This window comes from Aythya marila (assembly GCF_965140915.1).
Source record: "Aythya marila genome assembly, chromosome: 1".
Classification (NCBI taxonomy): Eukaryota; Metazoa; Chordata; class Aves; order Anseriformes; family Anatidae; genus Aythya; species Aythya marila.
In genome coordinates this window covers 68871735-68893452 of record NC_139042.1, presented here as the reverse complement: position 1 = coordinate 68893452, position 21718 = coordinate 68871735, and the positions used below count along the sequence as shown (strand labels likewise).

The 21718-nt window shown below is 46.6% G+C and overlaps 1 protein-coding gene across 1 annotated transcript in view; it reads left to right on the top strand.

The window, feature by feature from the left end:
* The first annotated feature begins 737 nt into the window (after positions 1-737).
* The window catches only part of ATP10A (ATPase phospholipid transporting 10A (putative)), a 111346-nt gene continuing 90365 nt past the window's right edge, over positions 738-21718 (top strand). Inside the window, exon 1 of the mRNA XM_082751675.1 lies at positions 738-1352. Coding sequence (XP_082607801.1) covers positions 904-1352 — 449 coding nt within the window. The 5' untranslated portion in view covers positions 738-903. The remainder of the gene's footprint in view (positions 1353-21718) is intronic.

The window sequence follows — 21718 nt, the reverse complement described above, 5'->3', positions numbered from 1 at the left end:
GGTAGCTGTAGAGAGCAATGAGGTCTCCCCTGAGCCTCCAGACTAAACAACCCCAGTTCATTATTCCCACAGTATTTTGGGGCCCTGCCACGTGTCTTCAGGGCGATACCGTGGCGCTGGAGCAGGGAGCTGTGGGCTCACTCACTGATGGCGCCTGCCCGCGGTGCTCGCGGCCTGGGACGAGCACTTGAGTGGAAATATTTTTTCTTTCTCTCAACCCACACCTCCCCGCCGTGTCACGGAAAGTCGAAGGCGGCAGATAACGTGGCATCCGCCGCCTTGCACCCAGGGCTGTGTGTGTGTGTGTGTGTGAGTGCTGGGGGGGGCTCCGCTTCCCCGGGCAAGCGGCAGCCCCGGGGCGAGGCGTGGCGGCTCCCCCGGGGCCGTGTGGCCGCGGAAGCGCCGCTCTCGCTCCGAGCTCCCCCGTGGCGTGGGCGCCGGGGTCCTCCCCACCGCCACCACCAGCAGCACCCCCGGGTCCTTCCCCGGCTCCCTCCCCGTCCTCTCGCTGCTTGGGGGCGTACAGAAGCGGCCCCACCATGCCGAAGGGTGTCCCCCGCCCCCCCACCTCTCCCCGCCCCAGTGCCCCGGGCCGGCTCCGGCGTTGTGCCGGGGCGAGGCCCGCGGGAGGAGGGCTCGGCTCGCCGCCTGCCCACGTCCCCTCCCCGGCCGAGGAGGGGAGGAGGAGGAGGAGAAAGCGAGCGAGGGCCAAGCGGAGCAGTTGGGAGAGGGTTTGCAAGAGCCCTCCTCCCTCCCCCCCGGAGGGGAAGAGGAAAGCGAGAGCCGTGGCGAGCGGCTGAGGATGATAACTTAGGGCGGCGGGGCGGGCGGCTGTGCCTCGGGGAGGGGAGCTGCCCGCGCTGCCTCCGGCGTTTTTTTTTTGGAGCCCGGAGGGAGGCAGAGATGTCCCAGGGCGCTGCAGGAGGCGAGGGAGCGCCCCAGGTGCGGCCGGAGGGGAAGGAGAGGCAGAGGAAGAGGAGGCGGCGGCGGAGGAGGAAGGAGAGCCAGACGCGGCTGGTGCGCTCCAACTTGCTGCTGCTGCCCGAGGCCGAGGCGGAGAAGCCCAAGAGGACCTCGCTGGCCAGCAACCGCCTCAAGACCACCAAGTACACGGCCCTCTCCTTCCTGCCCAAGAACCTCTTCGAGCAGTTCCACCGCCTGGCCAACGTCTACTTCGTCTTCATCGCGCTGCTCAACTTCGCGCCGGCCGTCAACGCCTTCCAGCCGGAGCTGGCCCTGGCCCCCGTGCTCTTCATCCTGGCGGTCACGGCCATCAAGGACCTGTGGGAGGACTACAGCCGCTACCTCTCCGACAAGGAGATCAACCACATGGAGTGCCTGGTGTACAGCAGGTCAGGCTGGGCGCCGGGGATGGGGAGCGCTGCGGGCGGGCTGCTGGGTGCATGGGACGTGGGCTAGGGGATGTGTGGGCACATGGCAGCGAGGACATCTGCCCCCGAGGGGTTTCGTGTCCACACCGAGCGCAAAGAAGCTCTCGGTTGTCCTTGGAGTTGGCATCTCCCGTCTCTTTCCTCAGAGCTGCAGGTGTGCCTAAAGCCCGGTACCTTTGGATGAGAGCGGATTCACTCTGATCAGTGGGACCTCCACAGCACGTTATAGATCTATGAGTAAGCGACAGTTAAGTGTAGGTCCACGTAACTGGACCTACAGTAGTTACTAAGTAGTGTTTTAAGTTTTAGAGGAGGGACCGTGCATCACAGAGGGACAGCAGCGTCGCAAGTGTTGCTCGATCCACAAGCCCTTGTGCGAATACTTCCCAGTGTGAGCGGCCAGTTACACTGGTGTGTAGTTTCAGGCGTTCATTTGGTTTAAGTACTGTGAGACACCCTTGAAGTAATCTACTAATAAATCTTTGCTGTGCTGGGGGTAGAGGCCGGAGGCTTCTGCGTTTGAGCTAGGAGTGTGAGGTTTCGTGTCATGAATTGGTGAGCCTGACCTGTGTCCGCATTTCTGGAGAATGCGAGGCTGTCCCTTCACTGAACGTGTACTTCTGAGTGAATCGTCCCAAGTGTCATCATTCCCCGAGACCTTGCCATCTCCCAAAGGTTGTGGTTGGAGCGCTAGATCATTTATATCCTTCAGACTTTTCTCGTTGTTTTTAATGATCTGAGTGCCAGGTTTAGACCACGTCCTTGTTATCCACAAGTCAGACTGAAATGTCTTTTACATTAACATTCATGTGTAAAAAAATCCATCTTTAGAAAACTTTAGTTTTGTTTTCCTCTCCGTGCTAGGTAGGCACCTCATAGCAGCTCAGGCCAAGATTTTTTGGGGGATTGCGAGAAGAACATAGTTTCCAAGAGTGTAGGTTTCGTTTCTCATTCTGATGTGTAGATCTAACAGAATAGAAACACGTGCCAAGAAGCTTTAGCTCCTATTCCACAAGCTGTCTGGGAGGGGTCCTCTGGGCTGACGTAAGCATGAAGGCAGGGAACAGCTCTCCTATTTCAAGAAAGGCGTGTGAAAAAAAATAAAATGCTAAAAAGAACTCGGAATAGCCTGCAGTTTCAACATGCAGTGGGCTCAGTTTGTTATTTTACAAACTCATATCACACAAGAAATCTCACCCTGGGATATTCCCCTGCCACTAGACATGCATGCCTGGGAACACAAATAAAACAGGCTTCTTTCTATAAACTAAAATGAATATAACCCAGCCACATCACGTACGTGGGCATTGCTAGCCCAGGGCTCTGCCCAGTGCCTTGCTTGCTTGTAGCCATCCTTAACTCTGCGAATGCTTCTGGAGTTGAAGGAAATGAGTGGCAGGAGGGCCAGTAAGGGACTATGCTTGCACAAAAATAAAATAGTACTAACGTGGATGGCCCCCACCAAATAAAACCAGGTTAGAAATAAGCTGCTGTGTCTCCGAGGTTGAAAAGCAAGAAGTACCTGTTGCAGAAACTGTTCAAGATACTAATGAATACCAGTACTGGAATGTTAATTCCGGAAAGTTTATCCCCCTGCAATTTTCCATACCCCTCTCTGCTGCTGAAAAGGTGGATGCGATGATGAGAAAAGGTGTCCCTTTGGTCTTGGTATCACTTGTACCATTTTGGGTGTCCCAGCTAAGTGCGTTGCCCTTTGTAGTGCTTATATTGTGCCAGAGTAAAATTGAGAATTGTTTCTTTTGCTGCAGAAGTCGGATTACTTTTGAGTGGCGCTTGTATGGATTAATTTGGGAATAGTTTGAGTAGTCTCTGCACTTGCAAGAAAGGTGCATTTGGGCCTGAGCCCTGCAGGGCAGTGAGTGTGGAAGCTGAGGAACTCTGACAGCTGTTCAAATAGAGCTTTCTGGCTAGGAGCGGGGATGGGAGATGCTTCCTTACAGCTGTCTGCAGAAGCCTAGTTCCTGATAGCAGCTTGACTATTTCTACCCTTAGGCAGTCCTTAGGAAAAGCTCCACTCCTGCAATTGAAAAGGAAAAACAAAACAGGTAGTTACAATGATTTGTTTATATGCCTTTATTTACACACTTTTTCTTCTTTTTCTGTCCTTAATTTCAACATCACAAAATCACTTTTTAAAATGTCCTCCAGCCCCAGTGGGTGAGATGGGACGAGAAACTTGCTGGTTTTGCAGATACAAACAAAGATTCTTGGTAACGTGCGTGACGTCTGGAGCTGAAGTGGGAAACAGGAACCAAGGTTGAGCGGTATCAAGGTATCAAGGTCGTGGAAGTTGCTGGGCGTGGGTTCAGAAAAGCTGCTTTCTCCAAAAGGTGTCGTGCTAGGAGAAGCACAAGGAATTGGACGTGACTGTTACTTTGTTTCCTCAGACTCTTTGTTTCTGGAAAAATGCTGAGGTATAGGTGCCACGTGAAGAAGCAATATGTGACAGCTTTTCTCTCCACATCCGTTTCATGCTGATCACTTTATCAGTTCTGCTACCTTTTGGCCGAGCCAGACTGATTGTCTCTTCCTTGTGGTGACAGTGGAACTGACCTCGATGCAGATGCTGCCCTCAGTACGGGTGCTTCTGTAAGTAGGGCAGGTTGATGGACACAGCTGCAGTCCCGTGCGGCTACCAGGGAGCAGAGACCCTTCTCTTGCTGCCCATAGATCTGTAAGACGGGATGTGTGTGAGTGCCAGGTTGGTCCTCCACGCTGTCCTGGCCCCCCCGTTCCAGCCACCCACCCACCCCACTGAGAGAACCACTTCAAACACCACCAGCAGCGCTCAAACACGGCCAACAGCAAGTGACAAGCTGCAATCAGCAGCTTGAAACAGGGCCTTTTGCAGAGAAAAGCCCTCAGTCTTGGGTAATGTTTAGCAGCTACGTGAAGTTTCGTGTCAGATCACGTATGTTCTGCCGTGTGTCCTCTATGCCAGCTCGCTAGGAAGAGGCTCCAGCAGCACGAGGGCAGCACCCACGGCCAGGTTCCCTGGAACAGCCCACACGGTCTGGTGGTGTCAGTAATCTGAACTCGGGGGTTGAAATGCTGCTCTCCTGCTGCGCTGGCTGCTTAACAGCTGGTGTGCAGGCGAGGCCTCCTTCCTCCCGCCGTCCCAGCGGCGTGGACTCAGATGACCCGTTCGCGTACAACCACTGCCGAATCAATGAGTCAGTGGCTCAGAGTTGGCAAAACTTATCAGACGATAGAACAGCAAAGGATGATGCAACCTCAAGTAAAAAGCCGGAGATGCAGCTTGCTTTTGCAGAAGGAGGAGACAGCTTTCATGTAGAAATTCTGGATGTTTCGGAGAGTCCCTCAAAAGCTGTTGCTTTCTAGAGTCGGCTGGCGGACAGGGAAAAGACCCAGTTCTTCAAATAAATTGAAAGAAGCTGTTGATTTTGAACTGGTAGCATATGTCATGGAATGAAACACTGGAGAACTGCACGCTTGAGCTGCTGCGTGATGGATTTTGCAGGTGCGCCTGTTAGAGCATGCAGGTTTGATAGGCAAAGAGGGAAGGTTTCTTAGCCAAGAGGAGGCAATAGGGCCTCTCCCTGGAAGCCTTTCAAGGCACCTGTCCTGTTGAGACGACAGAGGACACTCTTTAGGAGGACAGTTGCACAGGTCACCTAGAATTTAGATTCAGTGCAGGTGCTCAGGCTAAAAAGGCTGGATCCCAGAAGAGTGCAGAAACTCTTGCGTAGTTGGTTTAAATGGAGGGAAGTTACAAACGCATTAGAGCACAGAGCAGAATATTGTTTTGCGTGCATGACCGTTGCAACTCGGTGATCACCTTAGTTATCATCTCTTTGTTCCTCTTCCTCATTTCCATGACCCAGAGATGGAGGTCGATGACTGGAGATGACAAATTTGCAACCTTGCAGTGAAATCTTTGGTTTGTTACATTTCTAGGTTATTATCTTGATCTTGGAGGACAAAAGGGTGTTTTTTTCTTTGCAGTTGCATGTAAATGCTCACTCCAGATAATTCCAGGATGCGCACATTACTGCTGCTCTTAACTATTTGGTAGAACTAAATTTGTCACTGGAGCCAAAGTGTTAAAACTCTTCTAAGCAGGGGCTTTGCTTTGGGTGTGCTGTTACAAAGTATGGTATATATTTGCATGGTATGTAAATAGGAGATGAACAGTGATAACTACAATCACAACAAATAATGGCGCTCATCCAGCAGGGAATTACATTTTGTTACTGACTAAGTGCTGTGTTGGTGAAATAATCTCTTCTAACGTTTTTCTGGGAGCCTTATGTTCAAAACCGAAGGGCTTTGCTTTTTAAATCTACTCTCTAATTCTTGCTGTGTCCATTGAAGAGTATTGTGAAAGACTGTAATGGTGTCTGCATACTGATCAGAGAGTGATAACTGCTTCTTCTGTCAACCTGTGACTTAGAAAATCCATGACAAATTGGAATTTATGACCTGGCATTTGTCTCCCCCGAGGTGTGGAAAATGTTTAATGGGGCACTGAGGCAGCTATCAAAGCAAGCTGGTTTACATTAAATGTTAATTTCCTTCTGCAGAACTCAAGAGGAGGAGAAAAGAGAGCCTGATGTGGGCAACTTGTTTCACACAATTTCCAAAATATGCTTCCTTCTTCCTCCCCTCTGTCAGCCCGCCAGTGAAAGCAATTCCAGCCCAAGGGAAAAAAGATAGAGCTGTGTCACCGAAGCCTCACAAGGGCACTGCTGGTGCCACTCGTGGCCTCTGAAGCAACCACACGAGGACTCGATGTGCAGCCGCTCCAGTTCTTGGGTCTCACACATTTTCCTGGCAACGCCAGCCTCTGGGGGGGTGGGTTGTGATCATCTCCCACACTACCCGAATAGACCAGAGTAGCTTCGTGTCCCGGGTACTGCAGGCAGGGTCTGACATTTCTCTCCAGAAGAAATACACTTGTCTCATCCCCTCCAGAAAGCAAATGTCACTAGATGTGATTCAGAAGGAAACTACCTGGGATTACTCAGTTTCCTCTGTGAGTGAGCTTCATGCACAGAAAGCTGAAAGCAGAAAGTAGTGGTCTGAATCTGTGTCAGAGAAGCCAGTGTTCCCTCCTCCACTTTTGGAGAGGTGCTGCGCTGTTCATCTCACTGTGCCTTTGTCCTCAGCTTCGCTTTGGGCCAGGCTGGCAGTGAGTAAACTCCCTGAGAGACGTAGCAGAGGCTTTTCTGTTAGACGAATGAAGTACTTTGATTGTGCAATGGAGTTTCTTCTGTTAGCAAGGGCAGCCTGTGCCAGTTTGCCGAGATGCAGCCAGCTGTGGTGCACAGGAGAACCCCCGTGCCCATCTCACTCTGTGTATGCGGTTTATTTGCCGTTCAGCGGAGGGCACATTTTCCAGATGCCCGAGTTTCACTACTTGAAAAGGCGAATGCTTGCTTCTTATTAATAAGCTCTTCAGTTTGCAGAGGATGTCCTGAGAGCAGTTGCAGGCTGTTTCACACGCTTCTGGCTAACTGCCAGAGAAGACACTGGTAATCTTGACTGAAAGACCCAGCGATGCCCCCAGATTAATTTGTGCAGAACCATGCCATGCTCTGTAGACACACCATAGCTCACGTGAAGCAGGCTGCAGCCCACACGTACAGGTGGCCACCTTGTGTGCAGATCTGCTTGCTGTCATGTATCGTGTCAGCTTGAGGTGGTGCCTACTGCTAGAGGTGGCTGGAAGAAGATTTTGTCGAAGTGTCTTTCCAAAGAGACTGTATGAGGCAAAAACTGAGGCCCCTTGGTTTGCTCAGCCCCGAGCAGAGCAGGCTGAGGGGAGGCCTCATGGCGGCCTGCAGCTCCCTCACGAGGGGAGCAAAGGGGCAGGCGCTGAGCTCTGCTCTCTGGGGACAGCGACAGGACCCGAGGGGATGGCATGGAGCTGGGACAGGGGAGGGTCAGGCTGGGGGTTAGGGAAAGGTGCTGCACCCAGAGGGGGGTCGGGCACTGGGACAGGCTGCCCAGGGCAGTGGGCACGGCACCAAGCCTGACAGAGTTCAAGTGTTTGGACACTGCTCTCAGACACAGGGTCTGATTTTTGGGTGGTCCTTTGTGGAGCCAAGAGTTGGGCTGAATGTTCCTTGTGGGCCCCTTCCAGCTCGGGATATTCTGTGATTTTACTGTGGGAGTGTCAGGGGACTGACTGACGTTGGCTGATAAGGAAGATGAAAAGAGAGGAAGGACGAGGCCCCCTGCCGCTGGGCAGCCCCATCCAGGCTTATGCAGCCCTGCCAGGTGGGTGGGCAGGCTGTCGGCCTCGACACAGCAGCAGGTGCCGTCTGGGTGCCATGCCTCATAGCCCAGCACTCTGCACACTTGCGGTGTCATTGCTGTGCCCGAGAGCAGCCCTTTTGCTGGAGCTGTCGTGTATACGCAGAGTGAGGGCACTGCAGCTGGCCGGCCAAATGCACGGCCTCAGGCTTGTGCCTGGTTTTCAGGCTTTACGCTGTGCAGGTGCGGTTTTAGCAACCACATGTATTGAGAGCAATAAAGCCCACGAAAAGCAGAACGCTTTGTTTCACTTCGCACAGCTGCAGAGGCGAACCCGTTTCCACAGCTTGCCCTCGGCCTCGGCGATTGTGCTCGGGAGCTGGCACCGGCACAACTATGCTGGCGGCCGGTCGTGCCTGTACCTAGAAGAGATCCGCAGCAGAAACACGAGGTGAGCCCTGCTGCAGTACGCCCTGCCTGACCCTGGCCCTCAGGGACACGGGGAGGGGAAGGATGGCAGCCAGAGTCCATGCACAGGGCAAGGGAGAGAGAATTTCAGTGAGTGGCACGATGACAAAGCGAGGAGCCAACGTGGAGCTCAGGCACTGCCCTCTTCCTGGTACCTCACGTAGATCCAGGCAGCTGCTTCCTCTGGTGTATGTCAAGCACAGACACTGACCCACACCCAAAAGGCAGCCGCAACGCAGAGGTGTGAAAGACACAGCTCGTAGCTCTTCCTGAGGTACCGCTTGTGGTGTCGTGGAGGAGAGGGGAGGCAGAAAGAGCGTGAGAGTGACATCCTGTACCGGGAGCTTGAGTAGGCTTAATACGAAGCTCAGCCCAGGCTGCGTACAGACACAAGATACGTCTTTGAACTGGAAGATTTGATAAAGCCAGCTTCAGATTTAGTTAGAGGAAGAGGACCCGCACATTTCTGAATGAGCTGGTTTAATCTTTGCTGCATGTCCAGGAAGTGGGAATGAGGGGGTTTCAAACTAAGAGTTTTCAGTGCGTGCAGGATGTCAGCTGAGAGGAACAGCTTGCTTTCTTTTCACCGTTTCTAGGATACAGCTACACAGCAAACGGCGAGCTACCCGGCGAGTGCTGTGCTCTGCCCTGGGGACTGCGGAGGCTTGCGAGCTGGCACACTGTCTAGTCCTGTGCTCCAACAGGGGCAATGTTTCATTCTCTCCAGAGTATTACGGGTGAAAATCTCAGCTGTGGTCAGCCTACATCCTTAAGGCCATGGTGTATGGTGCGAGGACAGTCTTGCACAGGCAAGGCATGCATTTTCTTCACTCAGAGGGTGGTGATACCCTGGCACAGGCTGCCCAGAGAAGCTGTGGATGCCCCATCCCTGGAGGTGCTCAAGGCCAGGCTGGATGGGGCCCTGGCAAACCTGATCTAGTGAGTGGCATCCCTGCCTATGGCAGGGGGATTGGAACTAGATGATCTTTAAGGTCCCTTCCAACCCAAGCCATTCTATGATTCTATGATTTTAGGGGGTGGGAAACATCTGCCATCTCTATTTAATTACAATTTTATTCATTTCTGACCACAATTTCTCTGGAGTGGTGTGGCAAGTAGGCCAGTCTCTCCCATGCAGGAACCAACATTTGCATCATCCTCAGTTATTTTATAAGCCCAGACTCTGCTGGAGATTTATTATAATAGGCATAGAGGTCACTTGTTTTATGTTCTGGTTGTCAGAAATACTGACCTACTTCAAGAAAGAATTTAAATGTTTGACTGACAGCTGCACTCCAGTTTGGATATGTCTCTGCTGCCATTATAGTAACCAGAAAGTGTAAAGGCTATTGCAGAATATTTGGTATTTCTGTAGTTTTGGCTGGCTTTAGTTGTGTTCTTTAGAAGAGACAGTCCATCACAAAGTAACAGCATTTGTAATCACAGCTCTTTATCTTTGTATTCTGCCTTGTGCTTGCTAGACTTCTCCTGGACCATGCAGCCATACACCTACATGCTTGCCCTCTGTGCATTCGCCTTCTCGCCTCCCCTTGGCAGGTTCCCATGAATAACAACCTGGACGTGCCTATTTTGGCTATGTTAGCTGATTTTGTTTGTTCACCAACAAGTGCTTGGACAAGTTGTGAAATCTCCCGAAATACTGAGGCCAACATGCAGAGTGCTGAAGAGTAGTCACCTAAATGCAGCAGTGAGCATGCTTGGGATCTCACAAAGTGCAGGCACGGAGTAAGGTACCTCAGAGGGGATGCCAGTGGACAAATTTTAGCAGGCTTATTTAGCAGCCAAACCTTTACAAATGCAGGAGATTCAATAAATGCATTAGAAAGAGATACCTGTTTGGGGCAAAAGTAAATTATAAGAAATCCAATATAATCCCCCTAAGTCTGATGTTGCAAGTGTGGTGCATTCTTTTTGTGGATGCTCCCACTTACATTTGGGGTTTAGATGTTTTCTGCAGTTTCTTTTTTGTCCCTTTTCAAATTCCTGTGTTCCCACTGTCAGCTTCCCCTTGCTGTACACCTGCAGAGCTGTGAAGAAGTGTGGTCTTACACAGCTTACTGAACAAATAGATTTATTATTTTTATTGAGAGCATTTGGATCTTCCTTCTTTGGCTGTCCCATGTTCAGATTTTATCAGAAGTGCTTGGAATCCCTGTCCTCCTGATAGACGGGTTGATTCCTGTTTTACCTCTTCTGCATATGCCAGTAATTGGCTTCCACTGATGGTAGCTGTCAGGAAACCTTCTCACGTGCTAGTTAGGTGCTCTCTGACCTGGCAGGGGCATTTCCTGAAGCAGTCTGTCAGGTTCTTGCCAGGACAAGAGGAGAGGTTTATTTCAGCTTAGAGTTAGGTGTCCGATCTGACCAAGTCATCTAAACTTCTGCCACAACCAGAGGAGAGCATTAAGCACTTCAGGGCAGGGTGAGGAAATCCTTCCAGCTTGTTGGAGACACTTTCCGTAGCAGAGTTTGAATCAGGAGGTCCGTACCTCTCTAGTGATGACACAGGTGAAGCCTGACTAGATGGCCTGCTGAATTTGGGCAAGGTGAATCCCATTTGTAAACTCAGAGAGGATAGATTAGAATTCCTGTCAATGCTCCATACGGTTTGGGGGCTGTAGAAGAAATGCCTGCCCTACTGCTTGTATTTCATAATTTATTTAAGACTTCCATACTGAGAGTTGTAGACACAAGTATGTTCACCTGTCAGGTGAAGGCAATAACTCAGTACCTACCCTTTATCTCCTGACACATTTTGCCTTCAGCATTAGCCATTAACATGTTGTTCATACTTGAGAGTTATGTTTATATAGTTTACATAGTTTATCTCAACGCTGAGAAACAATGTAAGAGATGAGTTGCGACCAATAAATAATTTTCCCATTTGACTAACTGAAGACATTTGCATTTCTGAGGCGTTTTTCAGGCAGCCCACGTAATGTGAGGAATCTTGGTATTTTGGGATGCGATTTGCTCTTTAACCTCAGATGCAGCTTTTGGGGGGGAGTGTTGAAACAGAAGGTAGGAGGTTCCTACTTAGGCTTTCTGCTGTTTGTCTGGATGCACCTAAATGCAAAGTCAACTAAAATGTCTTTTCAAGCTGATGCAGAGGGCGTGTGTTTGACATACATGTGGCTGTTACAAGAGGCATCACTGTCAGGTATCTCGCAAATACCACATATGGCTGTTATTTGGCTTATGCTTGATGTCTGGCAGGATGAGATGTTAAAATCTGCTAGGGATAATGCTGAGTGGTGAGGGACAGTATCAGAGGGATCAGTGGTGAAAGTTCCCTGCTAATTCTGAGTATCACCAACCTACCCTTGGTTGTCAGTTTCTGTGGTGCAGTTGCAGTGCCTGTCCCTAAGCACATGCAGACACACCGTATAGCCATACAAAAGGTGCAGCACCAGAAGAAGTCAAGCCACTGTTTGCTGTACTGAAAGTCCTAAGTTCTGTTCACTTGATTGCAGTATTTGACGTCTGCTCTTCCTGTTCATTCAGGTTTAAATGTCTGTCTCCTATCAGGTTTTTCTTACATATGTCTCTCATTCATTTCCAGTGCAGTTCCTTCCCCCCTCTGCTTTTGGTGAGAGCATCAGGGTTATGTGTGGGAGCTCCTATTTCTGTCAGACCCTGTGGGAGCTTTCCAAAATGCATGTTCAACAGAAATCTGCGCCAGGGCTGAGCTGACTATCAGTCTAGTGGTGCTGCTGTCTAATCTGCAGCACCATTTTCCAGGAGCCCAATTTGAAGTCTGTCACAGCCCTTGCCACGGACTGAGCAATCCATGATACCCCCTCAATTTGGGGACTGCCAGAGTAGACTCCATTTTTTAAGTCCTACTGCACTGTGTAATAAGCTTGATGTATTAACAGCAAAATAGCTGCTGGAAAAATACGTGTGTACCTGTAAGGCCAGCTGCCACAGAGCCTTGTGGTGTAGGATCTTCAGCCTGACGGGGTAGCACTATGCATAGGGCTCACAAACCTAGCGCTGAAATGTAGTCATGATGAAAAGTCAACAACCAGCGGGCTTTGTGTATTTGTCAAGTGTTCAGTAGTTGAATCGGTTTTTATTTTTCTCTAGTTAATAAGCCAAGTAGAAGCTACCAGTTATTTTCAATCTATCAGTTATTTTACAAAACTGGCTAAGAATCTGTCTGATCACTACCAATCCCACTGAAAATAAAACTCATGAAAAAAAATAAGTCCAAAAAGGTGATTCCTTTTCATACATAAGTACTGAATATAAGAGTGAAGAATCTACCATGATAAAGACAGCAATAGTGTCTCCTAAGCTCATACAGCGTCTCTACCTTTTAAAGCTTATGTTCAGCATTTCAGTGTAAGATTTCTCTCAAATTCCCCATGGTTATTCTAAATTCAATCCTCCTTGGAATGCAGGGAGCAAAAGAGAAGGAGGAGAGTTTCTGAGTTTATTTTCAGTGGCATTTGGTTTGGCTTGGAGGATTTTTATAATGCTTATTTTGTCATGGCATATTAATTCATGTCCTTCCTCTGCTGCTCCTAAGTTGGAAGCTTTCCATTTTACATCTGGCAGGCTTGTCCCCAGTTGTTTAACCTTTATGCTTTATCACTGGCAGTAGCTGTTCTGTGCAGCCAATCCAGCCTTTTAGTCATAATAACATTCCCTTAAGCTCTCCTATCTAGCAGCTTCTGGGAAATATTTTTGTTTTGTTTTGTTTTTATTTATTTATTTATTTATTTTAACCACCGTCCACTTTTACAGAAAGTATGCCTGCGTTGGTAGTGCTGCACCCTGCCAAAAAGTCTTAAGAAAAAATGCGGTCTGTATTCTTTACTTTTCACCCCTGAAAGAAGGTTTAGATCTACAGCGACATCCACACAAGTGGCTAAGGCCAACGGTGCATTGCCCAGATAGCCAAGCAGCATTCAGATTAAACTCAGACCCTACGGCTGATCATTTGAGAGCAGTGTTCTTCCTTTTCAGTTACTAGGTATACAACCAGACGTCCAGCACTTCCGTGAGACATCTCCTCCTACGCGTCTTGCACTTTTCTGACCTGTTTTTGTTAACTGACCAGTTCTAACTTGACACGGCAGCTTGTTTCCTTGAGGTCGCACACGGTATGGAGATGCTGCCAGCACGAGGCAGGGTCCCCAGTCAGCGTTTTCCCTCTAACTTTTTTTCAGGTGCCACACACCAGTACATATTTACGTTGGGAGCTTTAAGGTATGCAGTTCACAGTGGGAAAATATGAGCCGTGTATTTAGAAAACTTAGTCTGTTCATCTTTTTGGCCATGTACAAATCAAGTAATATGCAAAGCTTGGAAAAAAGAGGATTTGCTTTGTTTTCAGGTTGATTTCCTAGGCAACTGCTTACCTGAGTGCCAGTCCTTCAAACTCACAGCTGTAAAAAGTGTGTAAAAGTGTGTGAAAAAGTGTCTTTATACTGCACACATTGAATATGAAGCAGGTCTGTCCCAGCAGGTATGTCCAAATACCTCCAGATCACCATGCAGAGGTAGGTGCTCGCTGCTCTGGAAGCAAGGTGGGCCCTTGCTGCTGTGCTACCTCTTAGCAGCGCTTACTTGCTCGAACACAGCAAGTTCACGACAAAGTTTTCTGTTTGGGGATGGGGCGCAGCTGGTAGGCTATGGGGCCCTGCACCCTGCTCCATTTTGTACACTGCAAGTGTAAAAAATACTTAGACTGAAACAAGCCCATGCACATTTTCAATAGACAGAGATACAAATTGCATAGCTTTATTTTCAGGGGTCATTTCAGTGTAAGTGTGACCAAGTGGCAGGTAAACCCTAATTCTTGTTACTGGCAGTTAACACAGCACTGTTTCCTGTGTGATTTTGGCTGAGGAAATAATTTATTAATTTGTAAAAAAAAATAGAATCCTGGTAAAAGGTTGTTGTTGCTGTTTTTTTTGAAAAACCTGTGTATAATGGTATAGGTGTGATTTACCGTGTCAGCACAGATCAGATTAGCAGAAGATTCGTAATCCGCAGTTGAAAAGCAACCTAAACAAGACGGATATAAGCTTGACGGATATAAGCTTGGATATAAGCTTAAGAGATTCAGCAGATGTTAACAAGTATGACTGCATATTGTTATCCTTCTACCTTATTTCTGTCACCTGAATCCATTTTTACAGAGAACTTCAGTGAACTCAAAGAGCTGCTTTTGAATGCTTAAGAAGAAATCACAACAAGGTTTGCAAAGCTTCAAGAAAAGAGCGTGTGCTGCAGCAGCTTAGGCAGCTCATGTTCCAGAGTAATGTTTACCCTGCTTGAAGTCAGCAGGAGAACTCTCTTTGAGCCATGATTTTTCCCCTGGCTTTCTAAAATAAGATCATTATGGCAAGTCAGACACAGCAGAATCAGAATTTTGCAAGAACATTTAAATCCAATTTTATAAAAAAAAAGGCTAAGTGGTAATAGAAAGCAAGTGTAAATAAAAACTGCTAATGACCGTAAGCGGTTATTAAAATATTTGTAAATAGTCATAAATAATTTTTGTAGAATTATGTAGTATAATATTATAAATACTAAATAACACTAAATTGTTTTTTAAAGACTTTTCAGACCCAAACTTCTGGTTTTAATGTTCCTAGCAAGAGCTGGGCTGTAAGCATCTAGCAGTAGTGTTGGGAGGGATCGTCTGGGAGGGAACAGGAAGAAAGTTAACTAGCAAAGGGACAGGCCGTGTGCTTGCTTTAAAGGCCTAAAAAGTGAAAATTAAAATACCTCCAAAAAGCTCCACTGTCTTCTCACATGGCACATATCTCCTCACAGTGAAGCGGCCTGCCTACTTCTGGACAAAACTCCCTGGGCCTCAGAAACCCAGCTGGCTGGGGACCTTCCCTTACTCAACCTGATGTCCACAGGGTGAGGTACTGGGACTCCCTACTTAATCTTCTGACTTTCATACTCGATGTGTGCCCACGTCTGTCCCTGTAGCAAGCTTTATCCATGTCAGTTTGTGTGGAGAGCTCAGAAGGACATTTATGCCGCCATTTATGGGTCTCATTTATGAGGCGTGTGTTGGCACTGAAGCAGGCCGCTGTGTGTCCATGGGCAGAGCACAGCGTTATCCAGATCCTCTCAGAGCCACTCAGCAGGGTTTGTTAGTCTGTGTGAGGCACATGGTGCTCCCAGACGAGAATATAGGACTTTCGTCCTGATGTCTGTACAGGACTTGGCTCAGATATCTCCGATTTCAGGCTTATTTTGCACCTTAGAGGTCTCTGTGAATCTGGTTTTCATACGTATCCTGGTCATGAAAAAATGGTGAGGTTAAATTGTCCACAGTTGTAGGTAGCACCATAAAACATTGAGTCTTTGAACTGGGAAAGTATTAAAAAGACGACTGGCAGTTTAATAGGTCTTAAAACCTCTGTGAGTGGACTCAGTCTTGTTTCTCTGTAAGTATGCAGAGGGCATTTTGTAAACAGTCGATTTGCTTTACAACGGGTTAGAAATACAAGGAGAAAGAAAACTGGAGACAAAAAAGGATTAAGGCATCCGTCTAAGGTCACTCAGGAAACTGCTATAAAATACAAGGAAATAATCCAAACCTAATTATTTTCCTTTCTCAGAGCCAAGATGACAGTTCTGCTCTCTTGTCAAGAGAAGGTGTGAGTTCACACCTACCAAGTTAGCAGCTTGTATGCTGGGACCGTTGTCTGTTTCGTGTAGCTGTGCAGATATCAAGAAACCTCCAAAAACTTGACCACCTAGTGGGTAACCATTACAAAAGCAGGGGTAGGTCTTTGTCCACAGGCCTCTGAAGACTCCAGAAGCTGATGGCCAAAATAATCACAGTATTTCCATGGCACTGAAAGCGGGCAACACGCGGTAGCCGAGAAAGTTGAAATCCAGTCTTTTTACCTGGAATGACCTGGAGTTATGCTCCGGCCAGCTCCAACATTTGGTGCTACTTTTTACATTCCCAAGAGAAGTGCTTTACTTCTGAAGTTGTGCTGTGAGCTCTGCAGGCACGGAGATGGCTGGTGGCTGACAAAGCCCAGCCTGCTAGGAGAGGTAAGAACAGAGCCAGGCTTCATGGATCAGTAGCACTGGCTTTGTCTCCTTCTGTTTGAAGATATTAAAATAACACTTCAGTGGTTTTTTGGTTTTTTTAAAAGACATTTGCCTTAACTGTTCTCTGATGCCCATAATAATTTTAGATGCTGGGAAGTAAATATTTTTGTTCTACCAATGTGTTTTTTTTCCCACTTGGCACATATTGGTGTTTGGAGGTTTTATGTTTTGTTTTGGTTATTTTTCTACAGTGTTTAGGTTGAAGTAGAAATTAGTTTTGCTACCAACACCTTGCAGATATACATGCATAAAATACTTGAACTTGCCAAAACAAGTTATTTTTGCACCGGCATTCTTGAGGCTTTTTTTTTTTTTTCTGCTCACATGTTTTCAAAAAAGAGTGCTTCTTACCAGCTGCTGTGAACAAAACATTGTTTCTGCAAGATCTACAAAATGATAGCATTTTAGTTAGTGCTAGTCAGTTATGGGGGAGACATTTAGAGAAAAATGGAGAAAATTTGATTATTTGAAGGACTTCTTGGATAACACCAATGTTAAGATAAATTAAAAAGTAGGACAAAAGGCAAATGTGGTTCTGACCTCTAATGCCAGAAAAATGAACTGTTAGTGCTTAGAGCCTGGGCCTTGAAATTACCCCCAGGAGGAGACCGGGGCTCTGTGATGGTTTTGATTTACATCCAGCCATCAGTTTCTCTTTATGACGGACAGTTTTCTATATTGTGACAGGCTATAATTTTGCTTCACTAGCACATGAGCTCTTCCTGCAGCAAGATCACCTCTGAGGGAAAGCCACCTGTCCCAAGGCAAGCCATTTTCTTCACAACCCAGGGCTATAGGGGTATCAGGGACTGAAGATGGCTTCAGTATCCATCCTGTTCATCCAGAGCACTGCTAAATACCCTTATGCTTGAGCTGTGCCCACCTCCTCCCCACCTTACTTATTTATTTATTTGTTTGTTTGTTTTCCTGTTTGGTCTTGCTTCTTTTTTTTTTTTTTTTTTGAATTACTGAAAGGCCTTCAGGCATTTTGGGAAAGAGGATAGCACTGAATTTTAACCACAGTTACTGGGACTCGGGAGATCTCCACTGGGGTCTTGGATGAGGTCGTGAGCAAGTTACGTTATCCTTTTGTGCTACAAAGTGCCTATCAAATAGGAATGGCATGATTTATTTCACAGGGGTTTTGAGGTTTGAACTGGGACATTTCAAAGAGGTCTTTGTTATGATTTAATTTCCCCTGAAACAATTGGAGTACAGCATCTTGATTTTCTTATGTCAGGGATTTTCAAAGGAGCTAGTTTATGTGGAAAAGCTTGGTGGTTTTTGGTTTTGTTTTTTGGGGTTTTTGTGTTAAACTGATTTCAAAATCGGTTTAAATGGAGTGAAAGACAAGTTAGGAAAAAAACCTGCAGTCCCAGCGATAAGAAATCTGTATTTACTATCCATAAGGACTCGATCAGTCCCAACACTACAGTGGTAAATGGCTTAGAATTACTTGTCCCATCATTCTCAGGGAAACTCTGAACTTGAAAAAAGATTTTAAACAAGCAGTGTGAAGTGCCCCCAGAAGAGACGGGCGTGTTTGGAGGTGCCATGTGCAGAAATAACCACTTTCAGAAATGCCTCTTCTGAAAAAATGTTCCTGCACGATGACCATTGCCAGTTGGTAGACGTGGAAGAATCGGGAAGGAAAGAAACAACGCAGGACAAAAATGTACAAATTGCAGGTAGAAAGAGAGAATATTCCAACTTCTCCATTGTGTTCCTTAGCTACAAATAATCAAATAATCCTGTGAAATATTTGTTCCAAAGGTCGAATTAAAAAAGGCTTCAAAGCAGAAAAAAAAAAAAAAAAAAAAAAAAGGTAGTAATGAAACTGTCTCTAGCAGGTTTATTCTGAAAATATTTCAGAATGTGAGAAACCTCACTCAGACAGCAGTCTCGTGGGGTTTTACTATAGGTAATGAGCTCTGCAAACGTTGAGATGTTAGGATCTCATCTGCCATCACAGTAAAACAGAGGTGTGTGTCCTTGGAAAACTTGTTTGGAGGAGAAACTGCGGAGTGAGGGGTGCATTAGGCCCAGGTCTGCGCTCCCCGACCTTCTGTAGGACCGGCCTGTGCAGCAGGGTAAGGGACTTCAACATGAGCACCCCATCAGAGGGAAAACTGGGATCCCAGAAGGGGCAAGAGCAAGGCAATAATTATATTCAGTATCTACCAGCCAAACTTTATTTAAGCTGCTGAAGTTGCCTGTTTTTCTCTGAAGCCATCTAGAGCAGCATGAGTTTTGTCCTGCTTCACTTCAGCATTTTGGATGTCGGGCATGCGGTTCCACCTCTCTCTGCAGAGCCTGGGCAGGACTGCCATCTCCAGCGAGCTGTTTGTCCCAGACATCCTCTGTGAAGGATGTTCTCTCTGAAGAACCACCCAGCGCAAGTCCCTTCTCTCCTTTCCCATTTGCAGAAGGCAAGGAGCCCAGGCGAGGTCCCTCACTTCTGGGCAGCTGACATCAGGTGAAATGAAAACAGCTTATCAGGAGGGTATGGGTGGATGTGTTGGCAGACTCTGTTAAGACTTTTAGCTTTAATGTTACAGAGTTTTAGAGGACATCAGAGCTTTTGAGCCAGTTTTAGTTACTGCTCTTCAGTTGCTTCTCACAAGCCAAGGACAGGCGGCCTCCAAAGCAGCTCTCACAGCACCAAATCCCGTGCTCCGCTGTAGGCCTATTTTATCAAAACTCCCATGATTTTGTCAGTGCATGCACTGGTTTTTCTAAAAATTGTCATGCTTCATTTGTCAGCAGAGAGATTTTTTTTCTGACAAGTGTGACTGAAGTTAGGAAACCTCGCAGCAAGCCAGAAGCCAAGAACTAGGCTTTCCCAGCCCCTGCGAGCTCAATGCCACAGCAGCCCTCTAATGTCACCGTAGTTTCCAGCCCATGGTGCCCTCCTGCCTCCGTCGCCTGCCTCCTTTCCAACCAACATGACACACGGCTGGGGGCATACCAAGTCCTCTTGGATCCACTGCCAGAACAAAGACATTATCCTTCAGAAAAAGGGCTTGGGAGATCTTCTTCCGTGTTCCCTACATGGTACTTGGTTATTCTTAAATAAAGTGGGGCACCAAAATGCTACTTTTGGACATCCATAATTAAGAAATTGAAATGTATAAAGAGCTCTGACATCTTTCTGGGAAAGACTTTGATGCTGCTGCAGGAAGCATTCCCCTATCAAATATTCAGGCATTTTAAACACTCTTTCATTTTCAGCCCCATTGAGATCTCTACAAAATGGAATCCTCCACGAAATGGGGGAATATCTGAAAATGTTAGGTATTTTTAAGTGTCAGCCCATTGTTTATCCCGTCTTCTGCACCTCTACAATCATTTTGTAAACACTAGGCTGTTCTGAGAAATACAGATGTTCTGCTTTTCCCTTCGATATATGGAGGGGATTTCCCCTATATAAGGAGGGGAAAGAGACATTGCTAAGGGTTAGAGCTGATAGGAGTATGTTGTTTTGTGAAGAAATGGAAATTTTACATCCAGTATGAATTTTTCTAGATCCTGTTGGTGGTAGTGACACACCTTCTTGAACCTATCCAAGCTTGCATTTTTTTTTCCATTTGTTTTGTTCTTCACTAGCTGGAAGAAACAAAAAAAAACAAAAACAAACAAACAAACAAACAACAACAACAACAACAAAAAACAGAAAAATGAGACAGAGGAACAAGATTTTAACTTTGTCAAATTCTGCTGAAATTTAAAAAATAAATAAATAAATAAAGGTGAGGAAATGGAGGAGATCTTTCCTGCCAGGCATGTAGAATAGCTTTGGGCTATAGCAGTCCAGGTATGGGGGCAAATGCTAGGACACGGGAGTGTTGGAGTGTTACCTTCCCTGACTCTGACAGTCTGCCTGTGTGGACATTTTCTCCTGAAATGCACCCAGCGGTAGTTTTCCACCTGCATTTACAAATCCGAGGAGATGCGGGCGGGTGTACCTGTAGGTTCTGTGAAAGGTAAAAACAAGCTTATTGTGAGTAGGCTTAAAAATGCTGCATCTGTACCTCACTAGAAAGTGCTTGCGTGTAAAAAATAATCTGAACCTCAAAGATCTCTGCTGTCAATTATGCGAAGTGAAATGGTAAATTTAGTGAAGTGTTTGGGACTGAAGCCTCACACTCTGAAGGCTCTGAGACATCTCCTTATTTGAACCTATCCAGTTGAGCTCTTCTGATCCATCTCAGCTAAGTTGCTGCCTCAGCACCGTTTTGTGCTATTTTGGAAGGTTACAAACATACCAAGTGGACAAAATGTAATTTAGTGCACTTTCCTTTAAAAACGTGCTCAATCATTCTGTTATCACACTTTCTGCTGTCTCCCCCTTGTTTACTTCTAGGCCACGCAATGATGAACAAAAGCAATTTGGGGTATTTCTTCAGGGAGAGAAGACATAAATTTATTCTATAAATACAAACCGAGTAGATTTGTAGGAAGAGCTGAGTTGCATGTGTTCTTTAAGGAGGGCTGTACAGTAGGTAGATAATGCCTCAAATAAAGGGATCCTTGCTCATCTTTTCTGAATGGAACAGAGAGCCTCTTTCCTCCAAAGAATATTTAGCTTCTTTCTCTTGGGAAAACAAACAACAACAAAAAAAAGGTGCCAAACAAACAGAAAATGGAAGTGTTCCAGCTATCTGTAAAAGTTTTGTTTTCACACTGTGCTTCAATCTCATTATAGCTTTTGAGGAATAACAGTGATAGGCAGACATTCCTCAGATGGGAAGTGATTAGGGTGTGAATCGCTGTAGAGAAAGCACTATTTCCAGTAATAACACGGCAGGTGTTTTGAAAGAAGGCTTCTCTAACCTTTCAGACTACAGAGGCATCCCAGTAATTTTAAGAATCACAACCTACAAATGCCTAATTTCACTTCTGCATTCCTAATTAAGAGGGCAAATAAAGGTGCAAGGAAGCAGATTTTTAAAAGATGTTCTGCAAATTAACAGCCTCCCCTTTCTAATTTGTCACTAGGAAGAGGAAGGGCATTCACATGGAGTTTCAGGACATCTGTGCTTGGGCACAGTGCTGCTAGGCTAGCATTGATGGACACTCCAGGTACAATAACTTGTGGTTTGGTCAAAGACAAATAACTTTAAAGGTGTTGAACCATGGAAAATAGATTAGAGTTAATGGCATGAAAATGATTGTTGTCTGATAATTGTGTTGTCTTTATGGCACAGGAAGAAAACACTTTAAGCAATTTCTTTGTGCATTAAGTTGGTGTTTGGTGTGGAAAGTCTTGTCTGATAGATTGAATTGAATCTGAATGGAAACCACCGCATCCCTCACATCCCTTTTGACATCTTCCCTGTGCTACGGTGGAGAATTTGCATGTTATTTTCCATCTGATCTTTGTTTAGATCCAGTTCTGAGCCAGTGAAACTTGTCTTCCTCACCTTATCACCTTTCTCAGAAAGCTGTGCCCTGAGTGGCTGTGAACAAGTTTTGATCAAATAACTTCCCAACCCTTC